At 50.2% G+C, this 13,867-nt stretch overlaps 2 protein-coding genes across 6 annotated transcripts in view; both read right to left on the reverse strand.

The window, feature by feature from the left end:
* Positions 1–678: 678 nt before the first annotated feature.
* On the reverse strand, positions 679–7,529 carry NFU1 (NFU1 iron-sulfur cluster scaffold). Of its 5 annotated transcripts, XM_058820169.1 has the most exons (9): positions 7,466–7,529; positions 6,056–6,162; positions 5,642–5,777; positions 5,034–5,100; positions 4,467–4,581; positions 4,207–4,270; positions 2,380–2,554; positions 1,803–1,890; positions 679–1,591 (listed from the first exon to the last, which is right to left on the reverse strand). In XM_058820169.1, the coding sequence occupies exons 1-8, from the start codon at positions 7,510–7,512 to the stop codon at positions 1,843–1,845; spliced, it is 759 nt and encodes a 252-aa protein (XP_058676152.1). In that variant the 5' UTR covers positions 7,513–7,529; the 3' UTR covers positions 679–1,591; positions 1,803–1,842. The 5 variants fall into 5 exon arrangements, with proteins under 5 accessions (XP_058676152.1, XP_058676151.1, XP_058676153.1 ...); XM_058820168.1 differs by having other exon boundaries at positions 679–1,890; XM_058820170.1 differs by lacking the exon at positions 7,466–7,529 and adding an exon at positions 7,098–7,345 and having other exon boundaries at positions 679–1,890.
* An 852-nt stretch (positions 7,530–8,381) lies between these two features.
* Positions 8,382–13,867, reverse strand: part of AAK1 (AP2 associated kinase 1) — a 54,042-nt gene continuing 48,556 nt past the window's right edge. The window contains exon 18 of the mRNA XM_058820207.1: positions 8,382–12,652. Within this exon, the coding sequence (XP_058676190.1) occupies positions 11,586–12,652 (1,067 nt within the window). The 3' untranslated portion in view covers positions 8,382–11,585. The remainder of the gene's footprint in view (positions 12,653–13,867) is intronic.

A 13,867-nucleotide genomic window follows, 5' to 3' on the forward strand; every position in this document is an offset into this window, starting at 1 on the left:
CCCGCGTGTCTGGAGATCACGGGATGCCAACCGAGGCTGCTGCAGGGAAGGAGCGGCCCCGCAGGCTCCCCGAGCCCGTCACACGGGCGGCATCCTTCCTTCCTTCCTTCGCCAGCCCTGCACTACAACAGCTCCCATTCACAGGCCACAGAAAGAAACCATTAAGACGAATCTGCAAAGCAAACCGGGACAGGCGTAGCTGACCAAGGCGTGACATCCGTGCAGATGGAGACATCAGTGGTGCTGTCTGTCTGTCTGTCTGCAGCCACCCCCACCAAACCCTGCTTGGAAACTTATTAAAAGCCTAAGGTTACAAAAGAGAGCAATGCCTTAAGAGAAAAGCAATTCATTCTGCTTTATATTACACTAGAGTTTCAATAAAGAACTATTTCCTTCAAAAGCACAGAAAACAACCCACACCATCAGGACACAGAAAATAACTGTATTTTGAGCTTGCTGCCAGAACCTGGCTGGGCACAGAGCAGAGGAGAAGGTATCAGGAACATGAGAAGCCTGGAGCTTCAAGCCAGGATACCTTCCCTGCCCTGCAGCAGGGAATTCTGCCATCAATACCCCCAAGCAGTTCACCAGAGACTCAAAGAAAGCATGGTTATTTCACACCGATTGCCAGAGTCAAACAACTGTGGGTGATTACTGAAAGCTGAGGAAATATTTAGCTTATTTAGCTAAAATATTTATTTTCAAATTTCTCCCAAGCAATAGGTAGTTTACAGTTACCACATGCTGATGTGGTGCTCTAGAGGAGATTCTCCAGCAGCTGAACTGATCCTGTTTAGGGATTTATCAGTGGAATAATTACCCTGGGAAAGGGAGGAAAGAGGGGAACACACCAGAGGCTCTCAAGGCAATCCTAAGCCAAACGAGGAGCACAACCTTAGCTCTGTGGTGGCAGCACAGAGGAGGAACAGAATTCCTGGTCACACAGGCAGGCACCAGGAACAAACCATTCCCCCACACACAGAGTAAACAGAGCTCCTTGCACAGCCCCACTGATGTGTGCCAACGTCAGAACAGCAAACACTGCTCTGCCATGTGCGCAGGACTGCAGGAGCCTGCTCTGCCACGTCCAGGGCAAACAGGATGTGGCAGAGCAGCACAGACACGGGCCCTCCTTCCCCCGTGCTGGGGAATCAGCTGCTGCACGCTGGCTGAACAATTTTACTGCTAAATGAGCTCATTAGTCTTCCTGCTGAAGCTGATAAGGATCATTCTTCTCTAACATTTGCTTTAGAAGGCATGATTTTTATAACAAACCTGTTTTGTTTCTGTTGCTATGGTTTGCACAGTGGTAGTGAGCAAGGAGGTAACTTCACAAAGCCATGGCAGTGTTACAGCCCCCAAAATGAACAGCTGATATTATAGGTTATCTTTCACACAAAAAAGTTTGATAGGAATCGGCAGCTTTTTAACAAGACTTGATAAAATGAACATTCCTGAAGCTCCCATTTACAGAGTAAGGGCAGCCAGTCCTGTCAGTCCCACAAGTTGGGGGAATAAACATTTAATACTGCTATTGCACAAAAAAAAGCCAAGGATCTTCTGCCTTCTCTTTCTTTCAGTACTGAAGTTTCTGTGTGAAAAAACAAACAAGAAACACATCACTGTTTTCTGAGCCCACCATTTCCTTCTAAAGACAGCAGAAGAATCTTTTTGTGATCCAGGGCATTTAATAAATTAGTGGGTGAACTGCTTGAACTGATGGTGCACTCTCACAGTAGCTACAACTGTTTTTCTGACAAGGCAGATCTGGTTGTTCCTCAGCACAAAGATGCTTTACGTACAGCAGGAGGTAAATGTTTATTTGGCCACAGATGATGAAGCTCAAGTAGAATTTGCTTCTTTCTCCACGTCATCATCGTCGTCAACAACCTGAAATCAAACCCAGAAGTAGTTTAGATAAACAGGTTAAGCTCTCAGTCCTGCAGGATTTATTACATTAAATCCCTGCTGGGCCCGAGGAGAACAGCAGTTATTCCACACCACTGAACATCGGGCTCAGGAGGAAGGTAAGGAAAAGTGGCAATCCAAAATGCCAGGAGGAAGTGAGCTTTAATTACAGGAGCTGGTCAAGCTACCACAAAGGCCACGAAACAATGGCTCCAGAGATCAGATATTTCATGAGAAAGCCAAAGAATGTGAATTTCAGGGGACAAAGCTCCTTGCTTTTTATTACACCAAGTCACCAAAGCACAAAGGTGTCAGCAAGTGTGTCCAGCTCTGGGCTCTCCAGCTGGCTTGGAAAACCTGCATCCACACACCCCTGGTTTGCCCTAAAAGGAGCTCTTTGCCCCTGCTGGAAAGGGACAAAGAGCTCATTCTTCACTGAAAATAAAACCTCAGTGATGTCTCCCAACCTACCTGCTCAACGCCTTCCACCTCAGGGATGTAGAACTGCAGCATGTTCTGTATCCCGCTCTTGAGGGTGATGATGGAGCTGGGGCAGCTGGTGCAGGAGCCCTGCAGCTTCAGCTGCACAATGCCATCCTCAAAGCCCTTGTAAATGACATCCCCACCATCCTCCTGCACCGTGGGCCTGAGGGAACACAGCATTAAACTCAGAGCTGAAACAGGGATCCTGCCAGAACCCCTTGGGAAAGCAATATTTAATATTCACAGCAACTGTGGAGACAGAGGGGTTTAGTCACTATTTCTCTACAACCACCTGGTTCACATTTCCAACAACTCCCGCTGTGATGGACTATCTAACACAGAAACCTTTTCTGTAGGCATTGGGATTGTATAGAGTAGAGTGAACAGCCTGGGGCAGAGCTCAGCCTTGCCTGGGGATTTTAGGGTAGAACACCCTGGGGCAGAGCTCAGCCTGGAGATTTTAGGGTAGAACACCCTGGGGCAGAGCTCAGCCTTGCCTCGGGATTTTAGGGTAGAACACCCTGGGGCAGAGCTCAGCCTGGAGATTTCAGGGTAAAAGAACACCCTGGGGCAGAGCTCAGCCTTGCCTGGGGATTTTAGGGTAGAACACCCTGGGGCAGAGCTCAGCCTTGCCTGGGGATTTTAGGGTAGAGGAACACCTGGAGGCAGTGGCTGCCCCAGGTGCTGCCAATAAACACCTCAGGGTGTGTCCCCCCAGGGTGCAGCACAGCTGTCACCTGTGATAAGAAGCCCTGCTTCCATAAGTAAATATGCAGTTCTACACAATTTATGCAGGACAGAAAACAGCCCCAGTTCTAAAAGGTTAATCCTGCTCAGGGTGAAGGAAGCAGCTCCTGATAAGCTCACCCCAGTGCCACGAGCATTTCTGCAGCCCTGCTCCCCCTCTGCCAGCCACAAATGCCCAGCATTGTAGCTCTGTCCCCATAGCAACATTTTTCCAGACCAAGTTAAAACCATCAAGTTACTCTAACAGAAGCTCTTTATACTGATTTCCAAAATAACTCTCTGAGAGCTACAGTCCTCACAGAAAAATCTGTGAGCCTGACACATTTATAAACTCACCACAGCAAATTATCTCCATTCCAGAAAGCCAAAGATCATGATTTAAAATTCCATTTTTCTTACTTGAATTAACTTTTTGACACACTACAGGACCTTTCAGATGTACATTTCCCCCATCCTGCACCTTCTGACAGCTCCTCTGCATTTAGTTTTGATCTGCTGGACAACAAATGCTATGTGTAGCCTGATTGATGGATAATTTCTGAGAATACCCTGCTAGAAAGCTTCTGGTTTCAACACTTAGTGCAAATGTTTGGGAAAGATGTTCCAGCTTATTTCTACTTTTCTTGCTTTGTCAGGAAAATTTACCAGCACCGTGTGTCTGCTCTGAGATAAACAATTTTTTAAATTCTGTGATATCAGTTTATGCAGCTGCTAAAAAAAAAAAAAAAAAAAAAAAAAAAGATAGGGAAAAAAAAAAAAAAGTAAAGTTTCTGGTTGCTGCAGTTTGTGAGCCAGGGAAGATGTCACCATCAGATATCACAGACACATAGACATCTTCCCTGCACCTCAAATGTCAAGTTGCTTTTGCTTTCAGTTTGCTTTGGAAGGCAATTAATGAGCACCAAAACACTCCTCAGGTAAACAACAGGATCCACAGCCACTCCTGAGACTTCATTAGTCAGCACCAACTTCTAAATTCAAGCTGTGTTAAAGCACCAATGAAATCACAGCAGAGTGCAAGGCCAAAATGCATTGAGGGCCAGGATTTTCCTTTGGAATATAAACTACCTGATTCTTGTATCCAGCAGCTCCTTAATCATCAGTACAACTTCATCATCTTCTTCTGAAGCAGCTTGGGAAAAGAAAAATGTGCAAGTCAGAACACTGAGAGAATTCCAGGCTGGAAATTCCTGCCTGCAGTCACCTTAACGGGTTTTAAATTTAAATTCTCCTGCTTGCTTTCCTGAGGGGGAAGTGGAGGCTCTCCTGGATGTCACAACAGCTGAACCCAAAGGCAGACTCGGCCTCCCCCTGAAGATCTGATTTACCTGTGTCTGTCCTGGGTGCCTCATCAGTAACTACAGGCAAGCCAGAGGCAAAGAAATCCATTATGGTTGCATAAATATCTGGTTTCAGTAAGTTCCAATCCAGGTCTTCACTCTCCTGTGAGGATCAGAAAAAGAGTGAAGAAGAGAACGTGCCTGCTGCTGCATTCCCAGAGATTGTCACACTAAAAATGCCACCATGGACTCTCCCAGCTGATGCACACACTGGGTTTATGTTCTCTCACGTCCAGCTTTGCCACAGACGTTTAGTCAGACTCAGACTGACAGCCAAAGAAGGCTCTCCTTGTCTGCAAGCCAAGCAAGTGCTTTTAAAGTATTAGCTAAAAAGGTGCGAAAGCCTCCAAAATACGTTATTATTTGGCAGATATTTTTATCAACTCTTTCAGAGACTCAAGATTGTCAACGAACCGATTTATCATTCCCTGAACTTATTTTGTTTTATATTAAAGGCACTCATGGACACTCCTCTGGAGCTCCACTGTGCCTGTCTGGATCTGCTCTGTGGCCATTCCACACAGCTCATCCCAGCTGAATCCCTGCTCTGCTTACCTTGGTGATTGTGATGAAGTCTGGCCCAAAGAAAACACTTTTCACTCCTTCAATCCTGAATAACTGTCTGTTAAGGACACAAGGGGGGGGAAAAATGGGCAAAAATGTTTGTCCCAGATTTACAAGCTGAGCTTTAATTTTAACAATTAACAATACGGTTACCCAACAATTTCATCTACAGAAAAAAAAAAAAAAAAAACTCTGGTGAACTTGGAGTAAATACAGTGTAAGGCTATAAAAGTGGTTTTTGTAATTATAGGGGAAGAAAATATATTCTCTTGGAAGACTGGAAAACATCAAAAATGCAATGAATGAAAGAATCAGAAATCCTACCACAAAAGTATGTGTAATGGAAAATGATAAAAGTGATTTCACAACACCCACTTGAAAGAATTTCTACACATGGAACAGGTGTACGTGCACTGAGTATTGGCATCACTAAATCAAGTGGATTTTGACAAAACTTAAACCATGGAATGACAGAAGTGCACCAAACCATCTGAAATAATTAAATATTTCTCTTCCCTCCCTCCCTCTCCTCCAGGGAGCTTCTGTTTATTCTTTGGAAATTTTTATTCCGAACCCTATTTAAAAGGGAATAATAATACCTTGCTAAAGGTGAGCAATAAGCTGCAGCTGGTGTGGAAAACTCCATAGTCCTGGACCCCAGCACTTCCCTTCCTGGAATAAACTTCAAGCTGTTTGGATTTGGTGTGTCCTGGGTTTGAATAAACATGCCTCTCACTGCAAAGACAAAAACAAATAAGAAAAGTAACATAATGAAACCTAAGGAGCTTAAATGGAAGTCAAGTCCTGATTACTCAGCAAGCCCAGGGTGATCCCAGCCCATGGGAACACTGCTGAACACGGGCACATCATCTCACAGGAGACAGCAGGATAAAAGGAACCTTGGCTTAGCCTCTTTTGCTAACATTTATTTACTAAAAAGCAAACTTTCAGCATTACCACGGGACATAGAACTACACAATGTGCTCATCTGTTCATTTTTAACCGGTATTTACCTGCACGATGCCATATTGCAGATGGAAGAGATGGTTTCTTCTGCAGGAGTTGGTGGAAAGGCTGGCGAGTTGTCAGATTATGACCTTTTAACAGCATGTGACAGAACCTAGAGAAAAATAACTTTAGTAACAGTTTCCAAATTCTACATTTCCACTGTCCCAAAGGAGCTCTGTCTCATGAAATGAACATCCCTACTGTGAGTGCAGGGCACAGGAATAGAGAAAAGGTCTAAATCGCGTTATTTGCTTACTTTTGTGGGCTTGGGAGCAGGCAGAAACCACAACAGGATGTGTAAGGAAGGTGCCCTGGAAGCTCCTTTTAGCTAATGATGATTATATCCCATTTTATAGTGCCCAGGGTCCTCCAAATCCCCCCTCACTGCTTGATCTTGAGCCAGCTGTGGGGGAGGAATTTCCTCTTATTTCACAACCCCGAACATACAGGAGCGGGAAGGGTGTAACAGCTCCTCATTGCCTGATCCTGTGCACACGTGGGGTGCAGAATTATCGCTCATTGCAGTACCCTGAGCATTGTGAGGGGAATTACAGCCGGCTGCAGTGTCCTGGGTGTGAGGGGAATTACCCCTCGGAGCAGGGTCCTGAGCCAGATGTGAGGGGAATTACCCCTCGGAGCAGGGTCCTGAGCCAGATGTGAGGGGAATTACCCCTCGGTGCAGGGTCCTGAGCGGGTGTGAGGGGAATTACCCCTCGGAGCAGGGTCCTGAAAGGGTGTGAGGGGAATTACCCCTCGGAGCAGGATCCTGAGCCAGATGTGAGGGGAATTACCCCTCGGAGCAGGATCCTGAGCCAGATGTGAGGGAATTACCCCTCGGAGCAGGGTCCTGAGCGGGTGCGAGGGGAATTACCCCTCAGAGCAGGATCCTGAGTCGGGTGTGTGTGCGCGATTATCCCTCGGTGCAGGATGTGAGTGTGGAATTACCCCTCAGAGCAGGATCCTGAGCGGGTGAGAGGGGAATTATCCTACGGCACAGGGTGTGTGTGGGAAATTACCCCTCGGAGCAGGATGTGAGTGTGGAATTACCCCTCAGAGCAGGATCCTGAGCGGGTGCGAGGGGAATTTCCCCTCACGGTTCTCCCCGGGTGTACAGGCTGAGCACCCAAGAGCTGCAGAACTACCAGCTCGCGGCTGGGAAAGGCTGAGAACGAAAAACAGCCTCTCGCTGCCTGCCAGGAAGAAGCGTCACTCCCGTCCGCGGTGGAGAAAGGAAGGGGAAGAGCAAGGAGCACCCGGGGCGGCCCTGGAGGTCGCAGTGCCGCTAACTGCGACGCGGCCCCTTTTCAGTCGCGTGGGGAAGGAGCGAGAGGGGTCCCCTCCGGGAATAAACCGAGCTCCCTCCGAGAAAAAGCCGCGCCGGGGCAGCGGCAGCCGCGGGCCCCGCGGTCACCTACCGCCCGCCCAGCCCCGCCGCCGCGCAGAGCCGCCGCGCCGCCGCCATCTTGTCGCTCCCCGCGGCCGCGCGGGCACCGCGGCGCCCCCTGGCGGCTGCGCCTGAGGGGGACAGCGGCCATGGCGGCGGCGAGCGTGAGGGAACGGCCTCCGACCGGGGCTGCCGGGACCACCGAGTGCCGCTCCCGGCACGGCCGGGGCTGCCACGGACGCTGTGCCCGAATGCCACACACACACAGGGCTCTTAAATCCCCCCAGGTGGGGCACGGCGACTGCAGCACTGCGCGGGGCAGCCTGTGCCAGCGTGGGCTGCCCTTTCCAGGAAGGAATTTTCCTGATTTCCAGGAAGGAATTTTGCCAGTTTCCAGAAAGGAAAATTTTAACACAAATTTTCCCGATTTCCAGGAAGGAATTTTCCCAGTTTCCAGCCTGAGCCTCTCTGGCCCAGCCTGAGCCCGTTCCCTCTCCTGTCCCCTCCTGCCAGGAGCTGTGCAGAGCCAGAACACAGCACAAAATCTCTCTCGATGGACATTTACATCAAGAGAGAAATTAAATTAACAAGTGCAGCAAAGCCAAATTAATATTTTGCACTTAAGAGAGTCTTGGCAGCTGAATGATACCAAAAAACACGTTTAACCAGCACACTGTGAGGGCTCAGGGCTCTGTCCTGCCCTGCATAGGAAGCGTTCTCTCTGGAATATAAACTGAAATATCCTCTGCTTAAAGCAGCAAGATCAGCTTGACTTCACAGCTGCCAGATTAAACATCCAAACCCAGTTCAGCACTTAGGTAGGAAGAACTCATTAAAACCCAGATTCCCTGTGTCCAGCAGAAATATTTTCCACGGGGAGGGGAGAAGGAAGGCACAATGGAGACGGTGCTTGTCATCAGATATAGTTTTAATAAAATGTACATAAGTTTACAAGTGGAACATTTCTTCATGATTACCAGGAACAGACGATCCCAACCGGAGTGCAAAATTTGAGCCCGGGGACCTGCCAGGCATGGGGGGAACAGAGGGGACTGGGGGACACGAGTGTCTCACTGTGGGGACCACGGACACCCCCAGCTCCTCCTGGACACAAAGGAGTTTTCCCGAAGCCAGACTCGGTGTTTGGGATGCTCCACCATCTGCATCCCACACCAGAGCGAGCCCCCTGCCCTCCCAGCCCGTCCCTTTGGAGGCGAGGGATCAGGAACGCTGATCAGCCTCATCCCTCTGACTGCACAGGGGGATTTCTGGCTGTGTGTGAGGGTATTCACCCACCCACAGCAGAAACTACAGCCTGGGGCTTATTTCTGATCAGGTTTCAGGAATGTGTTTCAGAGCTGGAGCAGGGTTTCAGTGTCATGATACTACTGTAAAAGTGCTTTGGGGTCTGTCAGTGTGCTCCAAGGCATTGATTTAACACTGTGAGGAAAGGAACAAAAACCCACAAAAATTCAACTCCCCAACACAAGAGTCTTTGGTGGAAGCTGAGTTAAAGTAGAGATTAGCACTTTGGAGTGATTGAGTTCAGCAATCAAGGAGATCTCACCCGGTTTTGCTGCTGTGTGCTGTGTCACACGGGGTGACAGCAGGAGAGGGGACACAGGGACAGCCCCCAAAGTCCTGCAGCAGTCAGGGCAGTGAGCACAGAGCCAGCTGCTCACTTTACTCATGCAGAAACTCTGATTAATCACTTTGAACAGAGACTTTAGTGCATTCGGTGGGTGAGAACCAGGAGCCAGTCCCTCTCCCAGCAGGAATCCGGGATTGTCACAGGGGTGTGATAACCAGAGGACCCAGGGCAGTGAACACCTTTTACTACAGTGTTACATACAGAAACCAGTGGTTCTTTTCATAAAACTGATTCAAAACACCCCATTGAGTCTGTATAAGTCACTTCATTAAGATCACTGATTGTGTGGCAAATAATTAGCATGATTCTTCCACATTCATTAAAAAAGTGAGCTTCAGATGCTATGGAAATTAAATTTCCACTTACAATTCATCACGCTGAGGCTGCAGCAGTGGTAGTGCAGGATTAGGAGGAACACAGGCTGGAAATGAGAACGGTATTAGAGTAACAGGCATTGAAACTGAGTTTTCTGGCCATAACCAGAAGCCCCGTTACCTTCTGAGTCACATGCAGAGATACAAACGAGCTGCCTGCACCCCCAGAAGAGATTTCAAACCGCTTAAGCCCTGGATGTGTGTGGCAGGATGGTGAGCTCTGGGGCACAGCTACAGCCTGCTCTTCGTGTAAAGTGCCTGCAGGAGCGAGGAGCTGCCAAAATGCCAGCTGGAAACGGAGCCGGCCCTGGCCCAGCAGGGCTGGAGAGGAGCCCGCACAGCCCAGGGCACCTTCCCTTTCCCAGCATGAAGGGACAGGCTGAGGCTCCCCAGCATCAGCTCGTGGCGCTGACGGAAGCTGCACTGAATTATTCAGAGGCAATTTTTCAAGTAAAAATGAAGAGAAGGAAGGAGAAGCTCCAGCGAGCAGAGGTAACACCTTGAACCCCCGTGGCTCCCACAGGAGCAAAGCATCTCCCACAGCACCAAGGCCTGGCCTCCCTTCAGCAGCTTCTGAGCACATCCCAGATGCTGAGCACATCTCAAGGGCAGCTCCTGGCTCAGTGTGCCCGTGACCCTCACACTCACTGCCCTTGAATTCACAGTTTGCTGTCACAGTCATTCTCTGTGTCTCTCACTGATTCCAGCAACAACCGACCTGGGGGAACACATAATTAAAACTAAAACCACCTTTCGGGTGTATATTTAAACAGAAAACTAAACAACAAAACAGAGTAAAAGCGTCAGCTTTGCTGAAGAAACACGTCAAGGGAAACCCAGAAAGTTCTCTACAGTACTTCTGTTTTCAGGAGGTGGGGATGGAGGGCAGAGAGCCCCACAACCACCACTATGCACCAACACCTAGACAGTCATCCAGTCCTTTGACAGCTGATTTGGTCTGACAGAAGTGGCAATGTGTGTCACAGTGAGAGTTACCATCTAAGGAAATACTGTGTCTTGTGGAAGGGTATAAAAAGAGTTTGCCTTTCCTAACAAACGCCTCAGTTTCTGTGCCAGGCTGAGTCCATGCCTCAGTCACCACAGCCCTGCTCTTGGGAACAGGATAGAAAACATCACTTCAGAAGGAGGGCAAATGGATTTTGTTGAGGTTCATCCTTAACCAACAGGAAAGCAATAGGCAGAAGTGACTTTGAGCAGAGCACTCTGCCAGTATAAACCAGTCTAAGGGGGCTGTGGCCTCTGCTGAGTCACACCACATGAGGTACATACATCAGGACAGTTATGGAGCTGTTTACATCACAAATGTCCCAGAAGGTCTACTTTTAATACTGTAAATACACATTTCTCCTTCACCATAAGCAGATTTCCAGGTCCTACACTTTGGTATAGACCAGACAGGAAATACAAGTGTAAAAGTGAAAGCTCTGCCTGATTGTTTGCACGACCCTTTGATTTTCCAGCAACAGAAACAGCCTGATTGCTTCACTGGCTTCAGGACACCTTCCATGGCAGCAGCAGTGCCTGGTGCTCCCATCCTGGGGCAGCAAAGCTGTGCCCTGCCCTGGCTCTGCTCCACCTGCACTGCCCAAACTGGCACCAGACACCCCAGCACGGCTCTGGCTCTGTGGGCACAGAGCCCACCTGCACAGCCAGAGCTGGGCACCAGGAATGTCTCTGAGAGCAAAAGTCACAAAAACCCTTTCACCTGTGAAATCATGTCCTTTCCAGAGCATTAGCAAGTCCTGCTTAACTCGCTCTGTAATTAATAAACCTTTTAATTCATCTTGTAGTGCATTTCTCCACCCAGGACCGGAAAATATGGAATACTGCTGGTTTGAGAAAAGCATCTAAAAAAAAGAAATAAATGGAGGGAAGACAGTGAGAGGAGGAAGCTGAGAAGCAACTGGAAAGGATACGAGGATCCTGAGAGCCATGCATTCGGACAAACATAACTTAAATGCTTCAGCTATATATCACTGCAAATAGAGTTCTGACCAAAAATAATAATTACTTTATATATATATATATTGCTATGTCATTCAGTCCAGCTAAGAGGTGTGAGGCCCTCACGAGGCGCTCCTGCAGGCAGCACAGCCCCCAGCACGTCAAGGCTTCTGCTTGGCTGCTCTGGAAGGGAAGGGCGCCGAGGCGAAGGGATCGGCGCCGGGCAGCTCCGTAGTCCTGGCAGACAGAGGGACCAGGGGCACAGAGCCCGCTATGGCCTGCCTGTTGGTCTGAGACACCACCTTGTAGGCAGCTATGGGCCGGGCCTCCAGCCCCGGCGCGTCCTCGGGGCCGTAGTGCCGGGAGTACTTGGACAGGGACTGCGGACGGAAGGGCTTGCTGGCCACGGGGCCCAGGGCATCGCCCTGCTCCGGCAGCGCTGCCTTGGCCGGGCTGCCCTCCTGGGCCTCCCCGGCTCTGACGGGGCAGGGCTGCACGCTGCCCGGCTGAGCAAAGCCAGCAGGAGCCTGTGGGGCTCTCAGCGAGCCCACGGGGCCGTGCGCTGCCGGGTCCAGGCCTGGGAACACGGGCTGAGCTCGGCCGTCGCCCCCGGGGCTCAGGAAAAGGGGCGCTGAGAACGGCTCTTTGTGGGCAGCCAGCTCTTCCACGCTCTTCTTCTTGGTGAAAGGGGCCCTCAGAAACACGTCTGCCTCCTCTGGGTGCCACAGAGCTGCGTTGCCCTTACAGATAAAAGGAGCTTTGGTAAAGACATCCACCTCATCGGGGACCTTCCTGGAGCTGCGGAAGGGAGCCGTGGCAAACACGTCGGGTTCGTTGAAAACCTCCCCGCTGTGCGACTGGAAGGCCGGGAACAGCGGCTCCCCTGCCCTGGCCTGGGGCTGGGCATCCTCTTTGGAGGCCTCGTGCCTGGGCACGGGCTGCAGGAACCCTGGGCACGGCTTGCCCGTCTCCTCCTCCTCCTCCGAGTCCATCAGTAAAGGCCTGGAGCCGCTGCAGTCCAGGATGTCTCCCTCGTGGTCTGTCCCCTCTCCCTCGCTGCTGTAGAAGGAGCTGTTGCTTGAAGGACCATCTCTGGCCAGGAACTCTGGCTCTGAGTTGTGCTGTTTCACCTGCAGCATCTCGGGCTGGCCCTTGTACAACGTGAGTCCGTCAGCGCCAGGATCTCCTTTGCAGAGCTCTGGGAACCGGCCTGGATCCCTCTGCACACCTACAAACACAAGAGAAGGGAGTTTCTGAGCCAGCTCAGCAGTCACAGCAAGGCACACTGCACAGGAATGTCACGCTGCTCAGATGGAAACCGCCACCATGCATGGAGAATGGGCAGGAGAGGGAGGCCAAATCAATGAAAACACAATGCCGGGGAAGCGTTGGCAACACGGGTACCACTGCTGAGAGGATGGGAGATGTCTGACACACGCATGGGCACACACAGCACCCTCAGCACCGTCCCACCAGGTTCCTCTCCCTCCCACCCCTGACACCACCACCAGCACAGAGAGTTTCCCTTCCCAACGCTGCTGCCCGAGGGAAGCTCCAGCAGACAGACAGGTTCTGTCCTTCCATCCTGCACTGCTGCTCTCCAAGCACATCTAGTGCTTGGCCTGGCCTCTCTTCCTGTGGGGCAGCCCACAGATACGTGGAATTGCTTGTGGGGATGCCCCAAAACCTGCTAAAATAACAGGCCCATTTCAAAGACTGAAGGTCAGCTTACAGCTTTCAGTGAATCCTAAGTAGCAGCTGTTTTAGTAGCAGCTATTCCTTTTAACCACTGCCAGACAAATGGTTTTTAACCACTCCATAGCCTGACTTCAGCTCAAGGCTCAGAGCTCCAAAGACCTGGCTGGTTTCTGCATTGGCACAACCAGGCAGTGCAGGGAGAGGCTGTCCTGCCCTTCTCCAGCTCCAGGAGCCACCAGGAGGCCGGGTTTCCTTAGGACTCACACAGACAAAACAGAAGATCTCTTACCTTCACAGAACTACTGGCAGCTTAGAAGTGTCATTGGACTCGTTAGCAAGAGCATAGGAGAAAATCACAAGAAAACCAAAACAGCAGGAATTGCAGGAAGAACAAGGAGGCTGGGTGGTACCCAGGGTCAGCAAGGCACCAACCAACACACCCTGCAGTGCCAGAACCTCACCCAGGGAAAACTGCCCGGTTAATTGTTCATATTTACACACCCAGGACAGCCCTGGGGCACCAGAGACACAGAACATCCCCTCATCCATCACTGCTCACAAGGAAAGACACAGACCCATTCGTGAGGCATCAGAAGCAGCATTTATTGGGAATCTTCACCTGGGTACAGCACACGGCTAGCAAAGCGCAGGTATGAGCACACTGGAGCAGTCACTCCCCAAAATCCCCTCTCTGTCTCCTGCAGCCCTGCTCTCCACACTGGTTTTCCCTCAGGGGCCACTCTGG

This window comes from Ammospiza caudacuta, chromosome 26 (genome assembly GCF_027887145.1).
Source record: "Ammospiza caudacuta isolate bAmmCau1 chromosome 26, bAmmCau1.pri, whole genome shotgun sequence".
Classification (NCBI taxonomy): Eukaryota; Metazoa; Chordata; class Aves; order Passeriformes; family Passerellidae; genus Ammospiza; species Ammospiza caudacuta.

Bases quoted from the DNA above. Each gene is read 5' to 3' on its own strand.
- NFU1 (XM_058820169.1), bottom strand. From the start codon at position 7,512: ATGGCGGCGGCGCGGCGGCTCTGCGCGGCGGCGGGGCTGGGCGGGCG. The intron at 5,778-6,055 runs GTAAATACCGGT...TTGTCTTTGCAG, and splicing joins TGCAATATGGCATCGTGCAG to TGAGAGGCATGTTTATTCAA. The intron at 2,555-4,206 runs GTAGTTTATATT...GTGTTCCCTCAG, and splicing joins CTGCTGGATACAAGAATCAG to GCCCACGGTGCAGGAGGATG.